Source organism: Lytechinus pictus, chromosome 5 (assembly GCF_037042905.1).
Source record: "Lytechinus pictus isolate F3 Inbred chromosome 5, Lp3.0, whole genome shotgun sequence".
Lineage (NCBI taxonomy): Eukaryota > Metazoa > Echinodermata > Echinoidea > Temnopleuroida > Toxopneustidae > Lytechinus > Lytechinus pictus.
The window spans coordinates 31,415,461-31,443,242 of record NC_087249.1 but is presented as its reverse complement, the minus strand read 5'-3'; the positions used below and the strand labels follow the sequence as shown (position 1 = coordinate 31,443,242).

The window sequence follows — 27,782 nt, the reverse complement described above, 5'->3', positions numbered from 1 at the left end:
TCAACGACGCGGACATTTGTCCTGCTGGGAGCTGGGCTTATGAAGCGGGAAATACCTGTTTTCTTACCTTCACCGATGAGCTGGATTGGTGGAACGCTCGAGGTGCATGCGCTTCTGACAGTCGTCCTGGCCAACTTGCCAAAATCCCCGACCAAGCTACCCAAGAATTCCTAGAAGGGAGACTCCAAGGCCAAACAACCTCTTTCTGGATAGCAGCTTTCAAAGGGTTGAAGTGGTACTGGGAAGAATGTAAGTCCATTCTTAATACAAACCATTCTCACACACACACATATACACACCAACCCACGCACACACACACACACCCGACCTGCAGTCTCGTTTTGCATCTCGTTTCACCCTCACAGAACAAACACATAATCCAGATAATACACAAACAAGTCCCATAATCGCGCACACGCACACATACTCATACTTACACATAGTACGCAGCACACCAACTTACTACGTCCGATAAGACAGGTTTGTAGAACATTATACAAATAATGACCGTTCAGGAGTGCAATGGACAGAATACTTCATGAGGTGAAATATGAAAATGATCCATTTAAGGGGGCATAGCAGAGTTGAATAGATCTTTTTCATCTTTCACCGAATGAAGTATTCTCTCCACTGCACTAATGATAAGAGCATTCATTCATTATTTGTTATATATCACCTAAAAATAGATAATTGTCATTTGGCACGTTTGAATTTGAATACAAAAGTGCATTCAGTGCGACCGCAGTCTGTTGATTGCCGCATACATATACAAACACGCGCAATGAATGTAAACAAAATCGTATGGATCCAAAATTGCACGGATGATGACGTCATTGTGAAATGGGCTGAATGATCGACATCAAGCATCGTTCAAAACTCGCCTACACCCGACAAAGGAAATTTAATTGGTGCTGTCGAGAATCTGTTTATCAGGGGAGCATTTCTTCAACATTTTTGTCCGACAAGTTGTCATATCTGACAACTTTCTTTGATTTTGATTGGCTGAGAAGAACGGTTCCTATGGTAACTGTCGGATAAAACAGGACTTGTCGGATAAAACATCCATCAGGTCCTTTCATGAAACGCTCCCCTGACAGTCAATCATATCGGGGTCGATCCCCCTAGGAACTAACCCGTTTCTGTGGTCTAGTGGTTAAGGCACCGGCGTTCAAAGCTGGGGGCCTGGGTTCGATTTCCGGCAGAGGCACCTTTTCGTTTTCGGCATCACCAATATTTCCAAAGGGCAGATAGCTCTGGGGAACCATGATTTAAGCTACGCCTACCATTCTTCATTCATTTCTTTCACAATGTATATAGTAAACACTGGTAGTAAAATACGAGCTGTGAACGGCTAGATTGGTACCGCGTGACACCTACCTTCAAAAAGTTATATTGTACATACATGACATATGTACAACATAACTTTCGATTTTTGGAGGGTAAAACCATTGTTAAATGAATGGAAAGAATATCGATTAATGGCAAGACGCATTTAGCCAGTTAAGGACGTTCCACAGTTATGTTTGTCCGCATTATGATCTGCGCATATTTTACACTCTGCGCGCTGACGTCACAATGGAATGAACAGGTGATTAAATCAGCTGTAGGTAATGAGAGCTGATTTTTCTCCTTATCTGCACCAACTCCAGATCTGATGTGTTATTTTATGAAGCTTATAAACTGGAATTATTCCATGGAACATTTTTTTTATTCCTCTACAATTTCAAAATAATTTCTCTGTAGTGCTGCAAAGTATGATGAATATGACCCCGAGTTTGAATAAATGGAAAAGTGGTTCGAAATTTTCCCTCACATAGATACTGCTTTTGGCGCGTTTTCGGGTGTTTTAAGAAGCAAATTTGCTCTAATAAGAGTGCTGATAGTTTGAAAACAAGCACATGAACCCATATTTTTTAATGTTTGCACCTCTTAGGTATACCTTCCTCTACAACTTTGCAAGGTTTGGTAAAAATGACATGGGTTTTTAATAAAGTGCAGCATTTCTTTTACTTCTCAAGTTTGTTATTGAAATTTAACATTTTTGAGGTTGAGTATCTTTCCCGTAATTTCTAAGAACTGAGAGTGTTGTTAGACTTAAACGATGAGCAAACAATTGACAGCAATATAGATAGATTATCCATCTTACGGATACAGTTATTAATCATATTGCAAAATTTGATAAAATTTTCATGGATTTTGACTGAGTAATGAGGCTTTAAACTCACTGTTGTGATCTCGTGAGGTATAAAAATGCCAAATTCTTTTGGATGCGCAATTCTTAAAAACATCGTCCATTTGGGTTAATTTTGAAGCTCTATAACAAAAAATCAAGCACATGGACCCATGTTCATTTTTGCATATTTGGAATATTCAGGTGCTATTAAGTATCTATGTGCAAAGTATGATAGAAATGACATGGATTTTCAATGTTTCAGAGCAAGACTACGGAACCATTCGCATTTTAGACGGTATTATCAGACTTTTGCACGTTTTCGGAGCATTTTAGGTGGATTTCAATATTTTCAAGCCAACTCGCAACACTTTGGACACTGATAGTTTAAAAACGAGCACAGGGACCCCATACTTTTTAATATTTTAATGTCTTCAGAATATATTCTTCTACAAATCTGGAGAGTACGATGAAAATGACATTGATTTTGAATGTTTGGGGCAAAGCTACGGAACCATTCGCATTTTAGACGGCATTATTAGACCTTTGCACGTTTTGGGCGCATTTTGGGCGATTTTCATGCCAACTCGCATCAGTTTGGACACTCATAGTTAAAAAACGAGCACATGGACCCCAAATTTTTAACTTCCCTACACCTTTGACATGCATTCCTCTACAATTTAGCCGAATTTGATGAAAATGACCTGGATTTTGAAAAAAGTGCAGCTTACAAAAGACTTTTTTAATTTTTGAGTAGATTCACGTCTTTGGAGATTTGTTTTTTCGAGTTTTTGCACCATTCTTGCCAAATGAGGGCGCTGCTGACTCCAAATAGATATAGTTTTACCAATTAAAAGACTTTCTCTTACTTTGGTATACACTTTGTTATATATCTTGAACATTTGATGAAGTTTGATGCGGTATCCACTGAATAAAGATGATTTAAACTCATTTGGTGAATTCGTGAGGTCTAAGAGAGGCATAATTCTCTTGATTGCGCAAGATTGCAAATCATTCAAATTCGGCGATTTTGAAGACCCGTAGAAAAAAAATTAGCACATGAACCTATATTATTTTTTGCATTTTCATGATGCATAGATACCAAAGTAACTCTCTGCAAAATTTGGAGAAAATGACATGGACTTCATTTTAATTGTGGAACGTCCTTAAGCCCTGCGCGTCTGCATTTACTATAAAGCGCACGTAAAATGCGTTGAATCTTAATTTTTATTGTGACGTCAACTTTGCCTGACCCGTGCAAGGTACATTATGGACGGTGCATTTTGGATGGTACGTGTGCAACAGTACGGATGTTTGACATTCATCCTCCCATTGCTCGCGTACAACAAGCTAAGTAGGCATTGTAAAATTTACTATACTAGTTCAACTATACAATTGATGCGAGCTCGAAGCGCGAGAGGAAACAAAATTGAGATTTCAAACCTAAAAAGGGGACACTCTATTCATGTTTTGCAAGTCAGGAAAAGGATGGGTAATTGGATATCTTTCTACATTGATAACGTGAGCGCGAAGCGCGAGCTGAAAAATATTTGATACTCCGATCTGAAAAAGGGTGAATTTAAGCACTATTTAAAGCAAGATGTAGGAAAATTATGAAGGGGGGTTCTACCTATCGTTTATTTTCATTAAATTTCTGTCATTTTTCATACCTACCAAAATTCCAGGGGGTGTTGATTATGGAAAATAGCACACGCAGCACCCCCAATAAAAAAATGGTGGTGCTTCAGCATCCCCAGCACCCCTGCTTCCCAGGGCCATGATCCTATGGGAAAGAGGTTCAGATGAGAAATTCAGGTGACAAGATCTCTGGCGTGCGGGATAGTGCGAGGTCTGGAATTATTATAAAGCATTTCGGGGCAACTCAGTAACATGGGGGTATAAAATAAACAATGCACGCATTCTTATGCATTGAGGACCTAAATAATGAGCTCTGTGCTCGACTCGCCAAATGGATATACCGCACTCGGTCCTGCGGACCTCGGTGTGGTATATCCATGGCATTCCCGACCTTTCGTTGGAGAACGCGAACGCTTATTTACGACGGTAGTTGATTTTGAAAGAGACTTTTTGGCCCGTCGTCATGGTCGTAAAACTCTGTCCTGCAATGCAAATTGTGTGACATGAGATTTGTTTTCGTTTCGCATCTGCAATGGAAACATTCAATATGCGTTTCGTGTGCAAAATTCTGGTTGTTACTATGGTAACAGCGATATATCCGATTAAGGACGACTTTCCAGAGCCACATTTGGTTCCTCCCAGAGCTCGAGAGGCCGCCCGGGGGGCCCACATCCATTGAAGAGTGGATACCAGGCGCGACCACGCGTAAAAAGGGAAAGAGTGGGCAAGTACGTTACGTATAGGCCTATGTAACGTTATAAGGGTGTCAAAAACGATGTTTAAATACTGAAAAAGGGATATATTTCCAATACTTGTAGGGTTTCACAAGCCGAATACTTGTTAAGAGATGCATTTTCATAATCTGGAAAAGACTTGCTTCCCTGTTTAGGGTGCTTTTCGAAACCCCATGGTCGTGACTGGTATCCAATCATCAGTGGAAGTGGTCCAACCGGGAATTTGAATCTAATCCCCCATTTCTGGGGAATGTAAAACATAATGCCCTTTACATTGTGTGCTAGAGGCATATCGTTTGTGTAGAAGGAGTAAACAAAATTAAAAAACCCCGCAAATTTGGCTTAAGTTCAGACGTATATAGGCCTATTGCATATGTTGTGTACATATCAATGCATGCGAAATGGTTGCGGCTGGAGAGGTGATCTGACCCATGGAATCAATTGCCAGTGATCCACCAATAATCCACATTAAATGCAATATCGATTCGATGATGGACTGTAATGATCTATATCTAAGCCTTAATTCAGTAAGTTTTTCCTCACTCAATATGTACTCGATTTGTTAGAAAAACCACTTTCTTATCCATGTCATAATCTATTGTGGGCCCTGCATTTCGAATATCTCCAGCCAGCTGTCATAGTAGAGGCTCGCCGCCGGCTCAGGGGGCATATACGATGATGACCAGACGTACATTCATGAAAACGGGATTTAATTATGTTGCGGGTGTCGCGTGAAATAATTTTGCACACGAAAAGCAGATCTATAGGGCCTGTATCACAAAGCTTAGCAATGAATGTAGAACAGTTTTCTATGATTGATTCCATTTATTATAATGTACAATTAAATGTGAAAATCGAATGTACGATTAATCGCTAATTTTTGTGTTAGGGGACCCTAGTGTCACCGTCCCTGAGGTTTGCGAAAGGTTGCTATTGGCTCTTCTCGCACATCGTCCATTATTTGGCCCTGCACGCACGCGCTTACGTGCATTATTTTGTATACTATACCCCCGACATCGAATTAAAATTCCTCTTTCATTAATACAGCTGATACAGAAATGGATTATTTTTCATGGGATAATGGTGAGCCAAACGGAGCAAGAGACAGCAAAGTTTGCATACAGCTCAGTGGGTTCAACTCCCCAACCTCCGGCTTTCACAGCTATAATTGGAATGACGAGGATTGCACCAAAGTTAGCTACACAGAAGGGAACAAACAGAATTTCTTCGTCTGTGAGTTTGGTGAGAGCTTAATTAAAATAATCCTTGTTTGGAAAATTACATAAATTTCGAACCCCCCCCCCCTAGAGCTTAAACAATATCAATGGTCACGTGTTGATACCAAGGGACTACCAGGTAATTCAATCGCTAGATCGAGATTTATTTCGTTGCTATGTTGATGCAAGATATATATGCAATATTCAATCTGCTAAAAGACTTGAATCGCCAAATTGCATTTTTATTTGAAAAATAAAAGTTTTTATTTTTTGTAAAGCAATATAAATAATCACCGTTCATAAATGATTATTCATTTGTGTATAACTTGCCTCATGTTTGCCGATAGATATATGCAATGTACTAGTATTTGTTTTCTTTTGCTTGTTATATTCTTTCGTGGAAAATAAGTGAATAATTACATAAGCCTATGGAAATTAAAATTGTATATGAAGAAATACAGGCCTATGATAAACAAATGAGACATATTATTCATATTATACCCGTTAATCCTTATTTATCCCCATCCCCTGATATGCTTAAAGAGCTAAGTCTATAGGATTTTGTCCCCTTTATTGGGGCAAGCCTTTGGAATCAACTTTCCCAACTTTCCGCCGAATTTCCATTCTCTGTCGTAGAAAATTTATAAAGTCCATATAGCATATATTCCATTTTCAGATATTTTAAGATAATTGATTGCGACAATGAGATTACGAGATTACAATTCAAATTTGACAGAAATCAAGAGGAAATTACTTTTAGTCGGACACGAATGTTTGTCGATTAAGAAAGATTTTTCCTTCGTCTTCTGTCTGATTTATTTCGGACCGCACATTATTCCTAACTTAAACCAATGCCTAATGATATTTCTTGCAGGAGATGAATTGAAATACCAGTCTTTTTATTCCAAAACAAACCTTGTAGATGAACAACATTATATAATAATCATCATAATAGTAATCATACAATCATCATCATAATAGTAATAATGATAATAATGAAAATAATCAATACAGGCTAATAACATGAATAATGTAAACAATGTCATGTTTATGTGCCAAAATATGATTAAAATATCATGAATATAAAATCCTTTTTGTTTTCGAATTTGTGGATGACGCAATTTCTAAACCAATGAATAATTGGACGAAGCTTTCAAATAAGACATCTGCTCAATTCCATAGGGGGTAGACTATTCATAATATCTGTGTATTGGTATTTTCAGGACTACCTGCCCGACTAATCACGCATGTGGAAAAATTATCTGTATATTTATAACTGTTATGATGTGATTTAAGTGGTTTAAAATGGGTACCCGGTAGGATTCCAAAATCGGCGAAATGTACCTAACACTTTGAACTTAATAGGTCTGGTTAGAATACTCCACAAGGAGTGAATAAGGTGTAAACAAATTGTATGGGTAATCCCATGACCGGGTGAGTGATTCATCTGTGAATGCCTTCGAAAAATCGCCTCAATTTATTAACCCACTCACTACTGTATTCTGTAATCCCCATTCGTCATGTCCAGGGACCGGTTGTTTTCAAAAGGCAATCGGTTAAACTAATAGATGAGTGTCTTCCTGATATCCCACCTTCTAGATATATTTTTATTGCAGAAAATCAATGTCCGAGCGACGGGGAGCTCGACAGTTACACTCAAACATCGTACGGAGCCAACTGCGTCGTCTTTGTAAGACAAGCAAAGAACTGGGATGATTCAAATGCCTACTGCGAGGCAAAGTCTGGAAGACTTGTCGAAGTTCATTCAGAGGTCCAACGGGATATACTTGTCCAAACAGCGAATGATGAAAATGTTGATAACTTGTATCATAACTGGTGGATCGGAGGGTTCCGTGATGATTCCAAGACGAATAATCACTTACTCTGGCTAGATGGTAAGAACAACATGCAGGAGACAATGGAAAACTCAAACTCCGTATTGAGGGTTTTTCGAAAAAAAAAAAAAATTTGAACAATTGACTGAGAAATGGCAAGAGTATTCCTTAAATCAGATATCATATGAAATTTATAGTCTACAACTGACATTTTAATGGGTTAATGAAAATAGATTTTAAGTTATTTTTTTAAAGGACAGTTGCGTAAATCCTGTCCTCGCGGGGATGATACTAATATATTGAACTGAAAATTCAAAATTTGGGGGTGGCACCCCGACTTTAGGGCTATGTATATATATACGTGGTTACATAAATGTGGATATATTACTGCCATTGGAGATGGAAGTTAAAGCCTATCGTTATTATTTTATCCCATGATTTGGCTGACCATGAATATCAATATGCAATTAAGCCATGCGAACGAGAAAGTTTTTACTATATGGAAGACTGAACGGTGTCCCAAAACGTTTTTTAAGGAGTGTGTAAGTATGTGAGAGATAAAAAGCCTAGAAATATACCTCTAATGTTGATTCCCCCTACTTCCCGCTAGTCAATTTAAAGGATGTATTGACAGGTTTACGATCAAAGTTATTACCTTATTCAAAAGTAATAACAACCATCGTACAATAATTATACATTCCTAAATTTCATATCATGCTGACCAATGTTCTGTGAATCTAAGCAAAGAAATACCTGTCTTATCATACGTTCTATCTATATGAAAAATATCGATGCTATATACGCTTGAATGATTTGTATCTATTTATCACCTCGGAATTGGAATGGCTATGCCTGTGTTTGGTTCATCGAATCTAAGATGGTTTTGAATTGATATAAGTTACGATTTCACTATCTTAATAGGCCCTGCCGTTTCTGAGCCATTCTGGGTTCCTGGTGAGCCGAGCGACATTGGCGAAAAATGCATCAATCTTCTTTATTACGCCGGTATGCCGAATTCAGACCATTTCCATTGGAATGATGAATTATGTGACAGTACAAAAGGATACTTATGCCAGTATTGTAAGTTATTACTAGGAGTGGGCTATAAATGGGTGATTTTTGGTTTTACTGTGGGAACAGTTTTTTTGTGTTCCTTTTACCTTATCTCAACATGAAATGACAATATTTTTTGTCTCGGGTCCTAGAAAAAAGTGTGCCGGGCAAAAATCCAAAATGGCCGCCAAAACCCCCCCAAAATCACAGTTTTGGCCACAACTTTTTTATTTGGTGGTCAATTTCTCTGGTTTTGGTGTCTATTCATATGTTTTGGGGGGCAGGCAATTTGTTTTTCCTATAATTAGTACTTTTAAACCATTATTTGTAGAGTTAAAAGGTAATTATACCTAAATTTCCCCATTTTTGTAGCCTTTTTTCAGCCAAAAAGTAGGTTTTATTATTCTGGGGTTCTGGGATATTAGATGGTACGAGGTCAACAATAGCAAGCAGCTTCATATAGCTATATTGCTTTTATTCCTCCACTTTGGGTTTTACGGATATTTGTGAAATATATCTTATCAAATAAAAGAAAATGTCATTTATCCATAGGGGCTAGACGGTGTACAATGCACTGTACTTACTACACTGCATATATCCATGCATTGACCACCATGGCATATGACAAGGCCTGTATATAAACTATAGTGTCATAGAAATGAGCTTCAAATGTTTAGAATTAGATTGTGAATTTGATTCCTTGTCAGCTGATGTACATGATGAAACCAGCAACGTAAATTGCACTTAAATATCACATACATGTATATATCATATATGTACATCACATTTTTAGCCATATCTTCTTCATTTGGAGGCTTTTTTTACCTGGTTCTGGTGTCTATTAAACTGGCCTATGTTTATGTGGTCAGGTAACTACAAGTATCATGGTAACGCTGATCAACAGCCAATCAGAATCAAGGATTGCATGCAAGTTACCATTAAGTTAAGTTAACATAATGGTAAATTTTTATGCAAAGGGGCCCAGAATAGCTACAGTGTAAATTACCTCTCTCCGCCCCCTGAATTAGCATATTTGACAAAACATGTCCTCAATTTCTGAGACAAAACATATCTTCAATTTCTGAGGCATCTAATTTTAAACCTGAGAGCTCATTTCTATGACACTATAGTTTATACAAGCCTTGTTATCTGTCATAGTGGCCAATGCATTTATGCAGTGCAGTATGTATGTACAGTACATTGTATACTGTATAGCCCCAATGGGTAATTGACATTTTTTTATTTAATAAGATATATTTCACAAATATCCGTAAAACCCAAAGTGGAGGAATAAAAGCAATATAGCTATATGAAGCTGCTTGCTATTGTTGACCTCGTACCATCTAATATCCCAGAACCCCAGAATGATAAAACCTACTTTTTGGCTGAAAAAGGGCTACAAAAATGGGAAAATTTAGGTATAATTACCTTTTAACTCTACAAATAATGGTTTAAAAGTACTAATTATAGGAAAAGCAAATTGCCTGCCCCCCAAAACATATGAATAGACACCAAAACCAGAGAAATTGACCACCAAATAAAAAAGTTGTGGCCAAAACTGTGATTTTGGGGGGTTTTGGCGGCCATTTTGGATTTTGGCCCGGCACACTTTTTTCTCGGACCCGAGACAAAAAATATTGTCATTTCATGTTGAGATACATTACAAGGAATAAAAAAAAACTGTTGTCATATTGAAATTACAAAAAAGTATTTTTGACCCATGTATAGCCCACTCCTATTATTACTTAATTTATTGAAATCGGAGTTCTTCATAATCACCGGTTAGCTATTAAAGTAGGGCATCTACTGGTCGCCAGAGGGTGTGTGTATGTTAGTTTATATTCCCTGCATTGTAATTTTGATACCCAATTAAATTAATCTCAAAATCGTCTGTTTAATGGTTGAGGATAATTCGTCTTCTACAGCTTTTTTTTTTCATTACAGATGTATCCTATCTGATTTTTGCCCATGTTTAATTTTTTTTCATTTCAATATAAGTCGTGTCATTAGGAAACATGCATTTTTCAAGTGACTCACTTTTTTCTGTGTTAGAATGGTATCACACTTAACCAGGGGTGGCCCGACGGGATATTTGATGGCGGCAAGACAATTTAAGCTACAGTTACAAAGGTTCGTAAGAACGATTCTTTCTTACGAATCTCACTGTTCGTACGAATTCTTGCGTTCGTACAGATTAGAAGATGTGGCGTATATTCTTAGTCTTCCTAAGAACAACTTAAGAAATTATTGAGAAACGAAATGATTTTCGGATAGAATTCGTATATTTTTCATTAAATTGCCTTGAGATACCTTTTGTCAGACTTACGGCAATCTTAAGACTTATGTTGTCTCAAGGTAGTCTTACATTAATGGCACTCGTAAGAAGAATAAGTCATTCTTAGGAACATTTGCATAAAAGTTGTGCAGGCTAACTACGCCTAACGAGTTCCTTTCGATTGGTTTATAAACGCCAAGACGAATCTCCGTTCGTAAAGCGCTCTTACGGACACCGTAAGAGCCGTCTATGCAACTTTAGGCATACTTACGATCATTGTAAGAATTCAAGGCTTCTAAAATTGTCTCTCGTCCCTTCTTAATCTCGCGTAGTTCTTAAAATGCTAACACGACGGTCTTGCGGCTTCTTGCGAAGAGAGTGTTTCGTATGACGTTAAAAAAATCTTGGACCAGAACATCGACTAAGTTTCGAACTTACGAACGGTCTGCCAACGCTGCAGTTCGCTGGTTTCGTGTGGCTAATTTCGTGATAAGATCCTACGACATGGTCTACAAATCGTTCGTAAGGCGTTCGTAGTAGTTTTTAATGGTATCGTTCGTAAGGCGTTCGTAATAGTTTTTAATGGTATTTGTGACCGAGCCATTAAGGTGACGTCATTATTTCGTATTTGATTTCATGGGTATGAAGTCTTACATGACCCATATCTCTTTTATGGTTCCAGTAAATGTAAATTGAAATCGCTCTTGAGTAAACTTATAGCATTAATGAATAAGTTACAACTGTACAATGACAGTCCCCGCGAACGTGGACGCCTCTTACATGTGCCATTAAAATATTAAAACTTACATAACTTTAATTACATGACACATTGGGAATTGCATGTGAAGCGACAACAAAAAAGTTAGAATATTTAACTTTGATTTTGTATATTCATTTTTTATCATTAAAACCGAATTCATGTTAGGGTGGAATTATCGTGTAACCGATGCAGTGATGTGTGACTCGAGACCGGACTCGAGTCCGAGTTTGCCGGACTCGGTCTCGGACTTGAGGGTTCATGACTCGGACTATGTGCCCGTGACTCGAAAAAAAAACCTAGACTCTCACATTTGAAAAGCTTGCCTTGTAGACGGGTCTTTCCATAAAAATGGGGGCATGAATTGTGTTATTTCACCATAACCTAAGACCGATTGTACTGTATATGTATTGTTTGTAGGTTTTACATTTGTATAAAGACTATACAAAAATTACTGGAAATTTGGGGGCATTTAGACTGATTTTCCATTAGATTATTAAGCAAAACAGTGTATAATGCTGTTTAGTGGACACGGTGTCCGTGCAGCATCGGGATATTTACATTTGGTCCCAAAAGTCAAATTATAGCAATCAAGTTGACCAACACTTGCTACAATATGCACATTTACTTGTTAAATCAGGTATAGCTAAATAACTTAGACTTCCTTCGCATATAGTTCTATTTTCAAAAGAAAATTTTAAAATTGTCACTATGCAACTCAGTGTCCACCAAATGTGACATCTCCTAGTGCTACATGGACACCTTGACAATTTTCAAAATTTTCTTTCAAAAACTACATGTGCATAGGAAATCTGAAATATTTAGCTAGCTGACTTAACAAGTGAATGTATGCATTCTTTTAAGTTTTAGTCAGTCTAATTGCATGCATTTAACTTTTATGACCAAATGTATATCCCGATGCTACACGGACTCCGTGTCCACTAAACAACATTATACACTGTTTAGTTTAATAATTTTATGGAAAATTAGTCTAAATGGCCACAAACTTTCAGTAGAATATATGGCCTTAATACAAAATAATGTGAAGACTACAAACAATAAATGTCATCATTAGTATTTAGTTATGCTGAAATGTCACAATTTGTGCCCCAACTTCATGGAAAAACCCAGACGTCACTTGCATTGTATCCCTTCATTGCATGGTGGTCTTTTCTTTTTAGAGCAAATGCTGTAGGCCTGTTCAAGTAAAAGGGAGTAAGTCTAGTATATCTAAATTTTAAGTTGAAAAACTTAGTCAAATAATCTTTCTTTGTAAATCCGTCATTGAAACACCTAGTATTTGTGAGTAAGTTTTCTTTGAATCTTTATCAGTTCAACCCATGTGAAATATATGAAAACCAGATTTCAGGGGGAGGGGGGAACCAAGGACTTTCTTAATAAACTACAAAATCAACAACATACTTTTGTCTTCTGATTATTTTGTAGTTTGTATATAGATATATATTTTTAAAGTATTGATATTTTGAATCCCAAACTTGTTTCTGATGGATTATGTAATACATTTGCACATGTGCCGGACTCTGACTCGGACATGGGTGACTCAGACTCGGACATGCCGGACTAGTCGCACTCGGACTCGAAAGGCATGACTCGGACTCGGTCTCTGACTGACTGGACTCGGACACATCACTGAACCGATATATTTAATTAATTTGTTAAATCAGAAAGCTAATGCAAGGCTTGAAATTCAGTAAGAATCACTACTAGGCTTTTTACGGAAAATGCTTGGAACATCTGTCCTGAGTTCAGTATAGCAATATGCCCTATTATCATGTTATTTATCCGGTGGCAATCACTCTCTGAGTGTACGGGAGGTTGTAGGTTCGAATCGTGGCCGAGTCATATTAAACACTTCCGAGATTCGGCATGATCCGGGGCCCGCGGGTAAAGCAGTAAACTCAAAGGCCCGTATTCTGAAGTCGGGTTTAACTTATTTAACTAATTTGTGGTTTAAGTATGGATAGCCAATTGTCACATAAATCACTAACGGTATAGACATCATATTTCAGCTCATTTGGCTCTCAAATCATTCATAATTGTCTAGGAAGTATAAGTAGATGATTGTCTTCACCATCGATGAATCAGGAAAGAGCACAGTAAACATAAGAAACATACAACTTAATAAAAATTTTGACACTTTTGGCTTTCCATAATTTTAGCACAGAGTTAGACCATGGTCTAAGTTAAACCTGACTTCAGAATACGGGCCAAAGTGTTTTCCTCCATGAGAATACAAAACGTTATTTTTAAGAGTATCATTTTAATCATTATCACTATTCATATTTTTAGATGCTTTAATCTGTCAACCTAATTTAATAATGTTTCTCGTTTTGTGCCAGATGAGATTTGAATCTCAAAATTATAATTTCTATTATGCCAAATATATGATGGAAATGTCATGATCACATTATCTTGTTCATGCTTTTTCTAAATTGTGGATGAAACCATTTCTAAGCCACTGAAGTGGACGATGCATTCTGGTTAAAATCCTCGCATATAGAAAATAAGATAAACGATCGATCGGGACTTTATTTTAAAAAAAAGAACGAATACGCACACTGATTTTCTGTTCAACGCCCAAACACAAATTTTCATGAAGAAATATCGATTATAACAGTTTAGGGTTACCGATATTTTAAGGTTGAAATGTTAGAATAATACTATCATATTCAAAATTACAGTTCATATTTATCTCACAAAAGCTTGATAAATTCTTTATTGCACTAACTTTTAATTCAGCTGGCCCACGTGGTCCAATACAGTGTAGTGACCCAGGAGAGCCTGCGCACGGCACTTACAACACATCTCACCCTAATTGGCTCTTTGGATCGTACGTCACATTTTCATGTGACGTAGGCTACGAGCTAGATGGAGAAGACCGTATAGATTGTAGACAAAATGGCACGTACAGTGGCCCACGTCCAGAATGTAAATGTAAGTTCAGTACGTCAAAACATTGCCAGCGCGAGCGGGGGAATAGGTAAGTTATAGATGAAGATGAATGTATCAACAGACGGGATTATTAAATACAAACATGATACATCGTCATTACAATGTTGTCTGATTAAGGAGCTTTTGCAGCTGTGAGACAAATATGAAATATGTTTTGTCCTCTTTTAGTTTTAGAATATAGATGAAAAATAAGATTGGCTATTTGAATAACATGACAAAGCGGCAGATCTTTAAATTCCCACTACTCGCTATAGGTGTAAGTAGTTGACACCATGACATTTTGCGCTTTATTCTGAATCGATCAGGAGCATTTTTTGTTATTTCCATAGTATATTCAATTCTCACATCCTCATTGGTTGGTTACAGCGGTTTCCTGCGATTCGCCGTATCCTACGTTGCCGAATTCGAATCCGTCCAACGCTTCATCTGAATATCGAAGCGTTGTTGTTTACATGTGCCAGGAGTTCTATCAACCAGTTGGTGACGTCACGTCAGTATGTCAGGCTGATGGTACTTGGAGTCAACCAACAGGAACCTGTGAAGGTATCTTTACAACATAGAAATTATTTTTAAGCTATTTATTTATGATGGGATCCAGTCGGGTCCGGACCCAAACACAACCGAACCCACCAGTACCCGGCACCCTCGAAACCGCCCTCTAGATGTATGATGAGGTGACCATAATTTGCGCACATCTTAAAATTATCATGAGGTTGATTTTCAATCAAAAATTTCTGATATTTCACACAAAATTAATCAAAATCATTTACACCAAACGGAAGGCAAGATCCCAAAGTCGAATTCGCTTGACGGAGTTATAAAGTAGGTCAAGGGATTCGCCGGTATCGCGATCCCAAAATTCCATGGGGATCGACACGAGCGCACTCGACTGAAAAAGTGTCATAAAAAAGTGTGATTTTACTTTGCGCAGGATTATTTTGCAAAGCTTTCGAAAAGAAATCAAATAGGCAAAGATAAGATAACTGTATCAGATGGAGGTCAAATGCTATAAATTTGGTTGGTATCACATTTTACTAACTTATTTGGAGACCTCTTCTTGCAAACTGGCGATTTCTTGATGCTTGTCGAGAAGTTCGGATTTTCTCAGAACGGGCGCAAAAGGTAACAAAATTTGCCGATGTTTTGCCAATATTTTCACAAATTGAGACCTTACCTTCAAGAAAATTACCATATTGGGTAATTTTGGGTCGCTTTTTTCTGTTGGTGATATCAGTATTTCAAGATATTAATTAGATATTGAGATATTCGACCGTGCGCAAAATTAGCTAACGCGCGAATTAAGGTCATACCACACTATAGCGGGGGCTTGTCTGCGAGTCTTACTATTCAAGTAAGGATTTAACTTGAATTTCTTTTTATTTCACAAAAACTTTCAGTTGATAATGTTTCTAAAACTCATATGCGTAGTTGTGCCAAAAATCTCATAAACATTTGAAATATAAGATTTTCTTGGAAAAAACTCCTCTGCCAGTCATTTTCAGATTGAACAAAGAATGGCTTCCCATGTCTGCGCACCCATTCTTTTTACACATGATTCAGAGATTTTAATGAAAAAAAAGGTAGCATTTTGAGACATGCATTAAATAGATTGTAAACGGTGTAAGAATCATAAAGAGACGGGAATAGTAAAATTGCTAAAACCATATAAATTCAAATACCTATGAAATATAGAGGACCCTGTAGTGAAAAGTCGTATGTTTTCACCAATGAAGCTTAGCATTTGAACCCCAAACATGGTTTATAATTAGACGTCCAAGTGAAGGTGTAATAAAGACCGAACAAAACGTTTGTTTTTCTTTTACATTTGGAATCGTCCCAAGTCTCAATGCGTCATATGGTATCGCTAGTGTGTCCTTTGAAAGCATTTAGAGAAGGTGATATGAAATTACAAATGCTTATCAAGGAAATAGATATCTGTTTTGCAATGTTATTATCTCACGCAAATAAACTCCCTTTATTCTGTATACGATAAGCCGATAATTCAACTACTCCGACCTCCAATCCTGAGACGGACTCTCCGACCACTCTTTCTTCGGTAACGAGCGATCCTATGGGAACGAATAATCCGTCTACTGCTTCTTCGGGCACGGGCTATCCGACCACTTTTCCTTCAGGAACAGATGATTCGACCACTCCTCCGGGAACGGACTTTCCTACCACTCCTCTTTCGGGAACAGACAATCCGACCACTCCTCATTCAGGAACGGACTATCCTACCACTGCTCTTTCGGGAACAGACCATTCGACCACCCCTCCTTCGGGATCTGGCTTTCCAACCAATCCTACTTCGGAAACGGGAATTTCGATAACTCCTACCGAGCGGACGGGGAACTCGACAGATCCATCGTTTGAAACAACACAATTGGCAGGTAATGGTCAACATGGTTACTGGCCGTCCAATTTCGCAAAGACTGCATCAGATTTAACGATACGGTTATTTAATTTCATTCATTTGGGATTGTAGCTAAAATCATTCACAAATCTAAGTAGAATAGTACATTAACTATTATTCCCCACATCAATGACAGCAGTCACGGCAGTGGGATATGTGATCTAAAAGCACGTTCACAATAAGATAGATCACATTCAGGCTCATAGATTATATGAAGTATAGAAGTGGTACTGATAAATACTGACTCCATAAGCTTGACTGGGACCTGCGAACGTGTATCCCCTTTTTATATTTGGACAGTGTTTTTCAGCGTCACAGAAATTTTTTATTTCATGACACACGCATTCCCCCGATGCCATATCTAATATACTTATGTTTCATAAGGCAATCGGTTGTGTCTAGGTTGCTTTATATCTGAATGATAGCATTATAGCAGATATCTTGCTTCTCAAGGTGGATAAAATCATCCAATGCAACTGACCACCTTTTACTTTTAAGGGTTTTCATTTACTCACGGATGGTCAAATTATAACCGTCATATATCAATTGTTTGAAGAGTAACGGCGACAAGTTATGACCTTTAGGGAGAAGTGTAGTGTGATTAGCCTCCAGGTGACACCGCCCAAAACATAACATTTTTAGGACTTGCATTAAGCCAGGGTTTCACCGGAACCGTTTTCAACCGAATAAATTCCAACGGATTCTACCCGAATGCGGCTTGATTCCGATGGTTTTGGCGAACTCGGAACTTACACGTCTCTGATTCGAGGAGCTCCACAAAATGACGAATGGGTAACGAATAGGTCTCGATTCAGCGCAGGATCGCCATGAATTGACTCGAATTGATTTTCGCCATCCGGAATAGTAGAAGGAATCGATCCAAAGGTGCCCAGAATTGAGCAAAAATATGGCCCGATTGTTCCGATTACAGCTGAATGATGGCCCGAATCGGAACGAATATGACCGAATGCGCTAACTCGGACAGTTAATTACGCCCCGAATGATACAAACAGGTTCGAATATGCCCTGAATACTCCGAATGCTTCCGCAAATTCGACCGAATGTCTTCCGAGTACATTCCAAAATATGCCCCAAATGAAATTTGTTGTGGCCACATTTCGGAGTATTTTGGAGGGTATTCGGCTGGTTTTGAACATTTTCAAAACGAGCCGAATTCCTCGGCGAATGTTCCTGAATCCTTCCCAAATGTTCTCGCATATGCGGAGTGAGAACAGAATACTCCTGAATCTACCCGAATACGTGTATTCGGATGGATTCAAGGGTGTAACCCTGGCCTTACAGGCGTATACCAGACTTGAATATGGATTCGTATTGCCGTAAACTTTAAGCTTTCCATAGGCTTCTCTAGCTTATTTTCACTAAAAGATATTAAAAGACCAGTAAAAAAATATATTGTTTGACTTTGTGCACGGTAGTATGCAGCGTTTTTTACTTGTGGGAGGGAAAAAGAAGTAAAAATATGTGAAACACGCATTATTCGAGCAAGTAGCGACTAATCCGAATTCGATGGCATTACTTTGATTGTAAGATTATATCTCGTACAGACTTAAGTGTGATTTCAGTTTTGCTAAATCCACTAAAGAAAAAAAAACTTGCCCCGTGCACATCCGCTCTGCCATCATGCTATGGCTATTTATTAGAGCTATGATTTTGAATTAAAATTAATAGTTTTATATTGAACTTGTTTGCTGCCACCCCCCCCCCCCCCCAAAAAAAAAGAAAAATAATGCTGAATGAAGATATTTTTTATTATGATGCATCATCTTTTCACCCCCCCCCCCCCTCCTCCCTTCCATTCATTGACACCTCTTTTTTTCATATTCTCTGCTAGCGGGTCCTGTTACCCTTAAGGATGTTTAGGTAAACCGTTGTATATTAAGAGAATCTATTATGTAAGTAATTCCCCAGTTTCGCTGTCCAATTCCTTACTTAATGAACCTGAATTGTTGTTTTAGAGGACCAGATCACATTGCAATGTGGTCCTTTCAGCATGACTGTGACCGTACCGGTGAGTCGTCTTGGAGAGGTGACGAGTGGTGAGGACCTCTATCTCTTAAGGGATGACAACTGCACAGGAACCATCTCTGAAGATACGCATTTCATCAGTATCACAACAAACCTCACCGATTGCAACAACGAAGTAACGGTATGTTTGAACAAAAATCAAAGCCCAACTATACTGAATTTATGTGTACGACAGTGTATTTTGTTTTGTTTTGTTTCGATTTGTTTCGATGTTTTGATTTGGGGTTCAAAATAAGACCAACAACATCTAATTTACATTGAACAATGCAGGCTGTACATTTACATCCGGAACCTCCGGATTTATACATTATTTAAAAAGGGCATATGCCTTTTCAGATCATCAACTCTGTCATTTTTTTATTGGTCTGTAAATGTATTCACTTGCGATATTTTCATTCAATACAATGAATATGCTTTCTGCTTCAGTGCAACAAGTCTGAAAGGATTTGGAAGTGCCCTTCATTGTCTTGCTTGTGTTATAGTTCTAAAACATTCGATCCATTAAAACGATCTAGATCAACGATCAACCACCCCCCCCCCTACCCCCTCTAAAGAAATCCCGGCAACCATAAGAGTGGCATATACATGCAGTATGACGATTTTTCATGACATGTCTTTTGTAGCATAGGAGTAAAGCTGCGATACAATTTGTAATGATTTGCCATTCCTCTCTTTTTTTTCCTTTTCCATATCTTTAAAATCAAGGAAAACGATGAAGACATCGTGTACAGCAACACTGTGATATCAAGGGAGAGTAGTGGAAAAGTAATCACACGGATCAAAATGGTCTCTATACCGTTCTTCTGTTCCTACAACCGATCCGAAGAAGTCGGACTACTGTCCTACCGGGTGACGAACTACCGGCTTAATGTAACCGAGGACTCCACTGGACAATACGACTTTTCACTCGATATCTTCAAGGACAGCGACTTCCTTGAGAAGTACGCAGACTCTGAGTACCCGGTGGACGTGGAGCTTAATGAAGATCTGTACTTTGGAGCGTCGGTTCCTTCTCAAGATGGGTCCTTAGATCTGGCTATCAAAGGCTGTGTGGCTACACCATCTGCGTCGTACAACGACAAACAGTGGACCATTATTAGAGAAGATGGGTGAGGTTTATGCTCAGATGATTGGGACACATTAGAGGGTCCAGGATTAGGCATTACGGGAGAAGGTGGTGCTTCTGTACCCCCACCGTAAACACCTCCATCCCAACCAATCTGAAAATGTGTCAATAATTTTATTCCCTAATGGGCTGAAAATTAATTCAGTTGCATCTTCGATTTGCTCTCTTCAGTGGGACACATTCTTACCGTAAGCTCATGATGGATATGACCTATATACATAAATACCAACTATTTAAATGTGAAGCTATCATGGCATAGTTATGACATTCCTATCCCCTTTCGTTCTTATCGCATTGATTTTTGTTTGTGTCTATCTTATATTTGTATATTATTGTTAATGAAATCAGGTGTGCCTATGAATCAACAACTCAAATCGATGATGACCGTCTTGCCTTTGTGGCTGTCACTATGAATACCTTCCGGTTCGTCGAGTTGGGGAATAGGGTATGTTGAATATTATCTTAAATTAAAAAAAATGATTGTGTTCAGCGGAAAGCTTTTTAAGAAAAATGATACATCCACTTGGCTCAGATTATTTTGTATGCATTTCCACCATTGTAATCCAGGGAACATTCCTGTCAACACCATTTCATTCTGGCTATTTGATTCAGTGACCTCTGCTTTCAAGAATTTATTCTAGCTTATTCACGATGATGTCGATACTATTACACTCTGAAAAAAAAAAGATTTGTCAAAATGACGATTCTTATAATATGTTTCCGAGTAGTCCGCCCGACAAAATGGTCAAAACCAACATTGGTTAAATTATACCAGGAATTTGGGTGATTTTGACAAATTTTATCGGTCGGACACATCCAACAGAACGGTATTTAGATAATAGCCTTATAACAGAGTGTACCTATGAATTATGTGGTAATTACGTGGTATATACCGTATACTGATCAGAAAAAGAAACCATAAACCAAACTAAATCATTTGCTTGGGGTGGAGTATTATAATAAGCAAACCGTACCGTATATTCAAATTCAGTACGTTGTGTAAATAATTGTAAACACTTAAAATGCTTACCCCAAGGCACACGAATTTCGTAATGTCGCAATGCTAAAGACACGCCGCCGAAACTGACTTCGATCCGACCGATGATACGGCGTTCAGAAAAACGCAAAAACTTCGATCGGTCTGGAAACGGTTTCGTGGTGTGAGTGACAGCACCATGAAAATTGTCACTCTCTGTTACAACAATTGTTCTGATGTCAAGAGGTTTTTTCCCTGATTTTTGTGTGAATAATCTTGATACTGCCAAACGAGAAACATATTCCACATATCACATACAATCGCATGAAACTCATTTAGATATCACATCACGAGAGCAAGGAACAATATTTTCATATTATATCGCTAGCTTGCGTTTGAATAGTATATTTATGAGATTTCTGCATTGAAGCGAACGTAATGAAACTCCGAGAAGAGTCATGTCCTTGTCCTGTTCAAGTTCTCGATATCTAATACAGATCATCTTCAGGAGTTTGAGTTCTATCGTTTTTACTTCTTGATGTCTTGTGGTAATGGATTTTCACTACTGAATTTACATTATTTTGCATACAATACTATCCCAATATTGCTCTCTATAAAAACACTTCAATTGATTTAAACTGCATTTTGTTCGTAATATTTTCTGTACTTACTTGAAGGTTTATATCCACTGCGATCTGTTGGTGTGTCAAGCGACCACCGGAAGTGATATATCAGAATGTGACCCAAGTTGCAGCGAAACACTCGGAAATCGCAATCGCCGTGATACCATCAAAAAGTACAGTCTTGACAAGAAGAGGATCACCAAAGGACCACTAAGACTGAGAAGAAATTCTCCTTTCAATCCACCTAAGTTTGACAACATAGATACCAAAGGTAAAGTTTTCGTAAATCTGAATGAAAATTAATGTTTCTGTATATTCAGAGAAATATCATATCAAGTGAAAATCGAAATGACATTTGGTGATTTTATAAACCAGACGCTAGGAATTTGTTCCAGCCTATAGGCCTAATCGTTTTTTTTTCCATTAACATAAAAAGGGAGAGGTACTCTCTCCTGCAATTTTACATATGGCCTTACATTGTCACAGTTCATCATCGTAAAAGTTCCTTTGTGTATATAGGTTGATTACTTTTGTCACTTTTCAAAACTCCATTGTAATTGATTTGACCACGGAACTATGTTGTGAAGAGTTTACAATTAAATTTCAAAATCATGTTATCTTTTTTTGTATTTTAAAGTATATGCCTTTTTTCCATCCAAAATCTCATTGACGTTCAAAAGAAGTTGGCTAAATGTTAAGGAATGCACTATTTCTTGTTTTTTGTCTCACATGCATAGCAGAGTGAGACTATAAGCGCCGCTTTTCCGACGGCGGCGGCGCGGCGGCGTCAACATCAAATCTAAACCGAAGGTTAAGTTCTTGATATGACAGCATATCTTAGAAAGTATATAGACCTTGTTTATGAAACTTAGAGATAAAGTTAATCACGTATTACTGAACATCCTGTCTGAGTTTCAGGTCACATGACCAAGGTCAAAGGTCATTTAGGGTCAATGAACTTAGACCGTGTTGGGGGAATCAACATCAAAATCTTAACCTAAGGTTCGTCATAACTTCGAAAGTATACAGTCAGACGGCAGGTCCCAAGAAAGTGGCTTCTTTCATCCAAGTGATATTCATGACTTGAGATGTTTTTGCATATTTAATGAGCTTGATGCGGACCAAAACACCTCTTTTCATTCAGTCATTGCTGCTCTAATTGTGCATCGAATTTCATGAATTTGGTATCATTGTAAAGAAGAATATCATTCTTTTAGGTCATGTGTTTGAATTTATTCAAAGATTTTGTAATATAGGTTAAAAATTTGATCTAAAATATGCTACAAAATAATTATTTTCACCTGACAAAAGTTGCTATTTTCACACTTTATATTTGTTTGAGCCCAAATGATTTTTAAATCATGATAAAGCTGAATATGTATGCTTTAAAATGATATAGGTTTCAAAATAAGAATTGGTTTAATCGGGTCAAGATCACACTTTTCATTTGCCAAGTACATAAAGCAGCTTGAAAACAAGAATACTGCACTCTGATTGGTCAAAGAGACCACACACTGGCAAATTCCAACGGTTCCAGCGCCTGGGTTCATGGGAAGGTCACACTTAACATGTGGTAATCTCCTCAAATACCCCGCGCCTGTTGTTCTGTGAACCTTATCCAGCCAATCAGAACTCTGGATTTCATGCAAGTACAAAATTTCAGAAATCTCGTCTTGTACCTTGGTGGGAAAAGTGTGATCTTGACCCGATTAAAAGGTGCCGCATATCAAGAGTGGTATTGTGAAAAAGTACAGAAGTTCAGCTTTATGGTGATATAGATATCATTGAGGCTCAAAATAAAAAGTTTTGCACAATTTGCAAAAGAAAACAGAGGAAGAAAATTCAGTTTTGAGGCACATTTTCAGACCAGAAATTTACTTATTTAACAAAATATTGTATACAAAAAAATGACCAATATGAAAGAGTAACATTTACTCTATCTGATGGTGCAATAATATTTCATTTAACTTGAGATTTAAACAGGTAAATTCTTAGAGAAAGAAAATCTCACGAATCACGAGATTTTGCAAGGAGGAGGATTCAGCCACGAGATGATTTGGATGAATCTGGCCTTTTTGCTCATTAGCATAGGGACCTGCGGTCTGACTGTATATGGACCTAGTTCATAAAACTTGGCCATAAGGGTAATCAGGTAATGCCTGAGTTTCAAGTGAAAGGTCAAAGGTCATGAACTTTTTAACAAATTTGGGTATTTGTTAAATTATCATCATAACTTTGACAGTTTATGGATCTGATTCATGTAACTTGGACATAAGAGTAATCTGACTATAATGCTTTGCAACAGGACCTTCATACTTTAACTTCATAAAAAATGTGGTGTGATGTCTTTTACTCGAAAACGCAGTCCAAGGATCTACCAATATCACATCCAGGATGATATTGTCCCGAGAGTCTCGGAGTATAAGTACCTTGGAGTAACTGTAACACCAGATCTTCGCTGGAATACACATTGCCAAAATATCAGGCAAAAAGTCAGCAAGACCTTAGGACTTATCCGCCGAACTCTTTCGCCATGCTCAAGAGAAGTAAAGTCGAGAGCTTACACAGCTCTGGTTCGACCCCAGCTTGAATACGCCTCAGAGGCATGGAATCCCTACACCTTGACTGCCATCAGAAACCTTGTGCAAGTGCAAAGAACAGTAGCTCGGTTTGTTGCTCATGACTACAGGTGGTCTACGTCATCCTCACACCGGTTTTCTGCTCACGGATGGGACACACTACATCATTGGCGACTCCTGGACCAATGCTCTCTTCTTTTCAAGATTCCCTACAGACTGGTCAACATGCCAATGCCAGCTATAGTCACTCCGGCAACATACCTTGCAAGGAAGGACCATACACTTAAATTTGCTGTGCCAAAATCGTCAATTGATTCCTGCAAATACTCCTTCTTCCCAAGGACAATCCGAATATGGAACCACCTGCCTGGCGAAGTTGTATACAAAACAGGTCTACCAGCATTCAAAGAGGCTGCGCTTCCCATCATTAGAAATCTGCAGCCTCCAACCGGATCTCTTGTTCTTTAAGATGTATCCAGGTTTTTACTTGCACATCGCACTCTCCTTTTATTGTAAAATAGAGATCTTCACTATGACACCAATCTTTCACGACATATTGCAAAGTTCATTTCAGTTTAGCTTTTTGGAGCTGCAAGAGGAATTATCGTATCAAGTATCAAGAAAGTATCACTGAATATCCTGTGCGAGTTTCAGGTCACATGACCAAGGTCAAAGGTCATTTAAGGTCAATAAACTTTGGCCATGTTGGGGTATTTGTTTAATTACCATCATAACTCTGTAAGTGTATTGTTCTAGTTCATAAAACTTAGACATAAAAGTAATCAAGTATCATTAAACATCCTGTGCGAGTTTCAGGACACATGACCAAGGTCAATAGTCATTTAGGGTCAATGAACTTAGACCATGTTGGGGGAATCGACATCAAAATCTTAACCTAAGGTTCGTCATAACTTCGAAAGTATATGGACCTAGTTCATAAAACTTGGCCATAAGGGTAATCAGGTAATGCCTGAGTTTCAAGTGAAAGGTCAAAGGTCATGAACTTTTTACCAAGTTGGGGTATTTGTTGAATAACCATCATAACTCCAAAAGTGTATTAATCTAGTTCATAAAACTTGAACATAAGAGTAATCAAGTATCACTGAACATCTCATGCGAGTTTCAGGTCACATGACCAAAGTCAAAGGCCATTTAAGGTCAATGAACTTTGGCCATTTTGGAGGTAATTATTAGATTGCTGTCATAACTTTCAAAGTTTATAGATATAGTTTATAAAATGTGGCTGTGGGGGTAATGGAGTATCACTGACAAGTCTTAGGTCGCATGATCAAGGTCAAATTGAATTTATTATCAATAAACATAGTATTGTATCATTATATGAATTGTGTTTTTGTGAATACTTATGTTAAAGTAGTTTTCAAAGTCAGCACTGCTGCTATATTGAATCGCGTGATGCAGGTGAGACTGCCAGAGGCGCTCCACCTGTTATTTTTGGGGGGTTTTTTTGCTTGAAGTGTTCGACATGTAAAAGTAATAGACCTGAAACCTACTCTATCAAAAGTAATAAACATGAAACCTACTCTTATCAATTCGTCTAACCATAATAAAAAAATATATATTCTTCATTGGCCCTACAGATTAACAAACGAGGCACATAATACACAAAGAAACTTATGTACGGATATTGTATCAGAAGGAAAATATATGCGATGCTTATACAAGTTTGTTGAACTTTTGACGCGTAAACTTTAAACGTTCGATTTACCTCCCCCCCCCAAAAAAAAAAAAAAAAAAAGATCAACGTATCTAAAATTTGCAAAATGCTAGAGTATAATATGTTAAAAATAACGCTAAAATCTAGGGGGAACGATCGAGAAGAGTAATGAGTCATATTTTGTTTTTTACATTTATCAAAACAGAGAAGGCAGCTCTCTATCAGAACATCAATCCCTGGATCATATTGACAGTTGCTATGGCTACCATTTGTATCTTCGTCGTTGCCGTGTTTTTCGTCGTACTTCATAAGATGAGTGTCTATGCCCGTCGCACAATGGTTGATGGCTCTTATGACCAGACCCGTGAAGCACTTTTAAACTCATGAGAAGAAAATCTAATGAAAATGGATTCATATATATATCCGTCTGCTCTTAAAAGAATGACATACTAAATAAAGAACATTCGAATATTATAAAACTATGTAGCGTAGGGTTGGAGAAGACAAAATGAAATCGACTTGATAATTCCATATCTCCATGGCAATGAAATGACATGAATGATTCGCATTTACACGCCCATACAGATCTTGTAAAAATTTTAAACAGACAGACCGATCAGCCTTCCATCTAAGAATGATTTTTTTTTATCAACTTACCTAGTACTTAGCATCATCAAAATATAAGGTTTTTCTTATTCTTCGATGTCCGTAATAGAGATGATGATTTTGCACATCATGATAACTTTATTTTGTTAAATGGAGAATGAAAAGTGTACGAGGTTGCATGGAGAATGATGAAATCAAAGACCTGAAAGAAGAATTCTTCTTGAAATATAAGTAATATCGCATAATCATTTTAGTTGTGTAAATGGTTATATCTCTGGCGGACCATCCCCTTATACTGCACACCCCTTAGAAAATGATTATGATAATTCTCATATATCTGAATAACTTTGTCAATAGGTTTGCTAGTGGCGGTATTTAGATATTAGTCTTATAACTATATAGCATTGTAATTTCTGTTTCGTTGAACACTAGAATAATGTTTTTGATACGCATTTTGATATTCATTCATATCGCATGTAGGTCAAATACTTTATCGTACCTTGTCCGAATGATGTTTGCGATGTAATAGTCAGTGGACGCCAGTCAGATCTAGCATCTTCGTCATCATCACCATGATCATGATTATTAGTAATAAATCTGATTTATACAACGTACAGTAATAAGGTTGAACTGTGTAATGAGGAGGACAAGGATGATGATGATGATGAAGATGATGATGGTGATGGTGGTAATGATTAATGATGATGGTGATGATGGTGATGATGATGGTGGTGGTGGTGGTAGTGGTGATGTTAATTAGAACGATAGAGGAGGATAACGGTGACAGTGATGGTGATTTGTGGTGTTGGTGATTGTGATGATAATTCTATCAACTCTGACAACTTTTTCTACGTTGAATTCGGTATTCAATCAAGCTCTAAATACTTCAGTTCATTTAGTTTTCAAATATCTGCAGACATTTTTTTTGGTCAAAATAGAATAATTCTTATTATTATATATATTTATCCCATACTTTATTTATCATTTCAATAGAAAATTCAAAGGGATATAAACTTTTAAAAATGCAATATTACGATGGATATTCCACAAACCTGAAAAAGATCGGAAATCCATTCAAACAAAAAG

The 27,782-nt window shown here is 37.6% G+C and overlaps 1 protein-coding gene across 1 annotated transcript; it reads left to right on the top strand.

Moving 5' to 3' along the window:
* Nucleotides 1-27,772, top strand: LOC129262108 (zona pellucida sperm-binding protein 1-like). The gene is made up of 12 exons (XM_064099411.1): nt 1-249; nt 5,590-5,784; nt 7,376-7,654; nt 8,516-8,674; nt 14,440-14,634; nt 15,019-15,195; nt 16,647-17,042; nt 19,042-19,232; nt 19,817-20,220; nt 20,586-20,682; nt 21,891-22,107; nt 26,296-27,772. Exons 2-12 carry the CDS (start codon nt 5,601-5,603, stop codon nt 26,475-26,477), a joined length of 2,481 nt encoding a protein of 826 aa, XP_063955481.1. The 5' UTR covers nt 1-249; nt 5,590-5,600; the 3' UTR covers nt 26,478-27,772.
* The last annotated feature ends 10 nt before the right edge of the window (nt 27,773-27,782 follow it).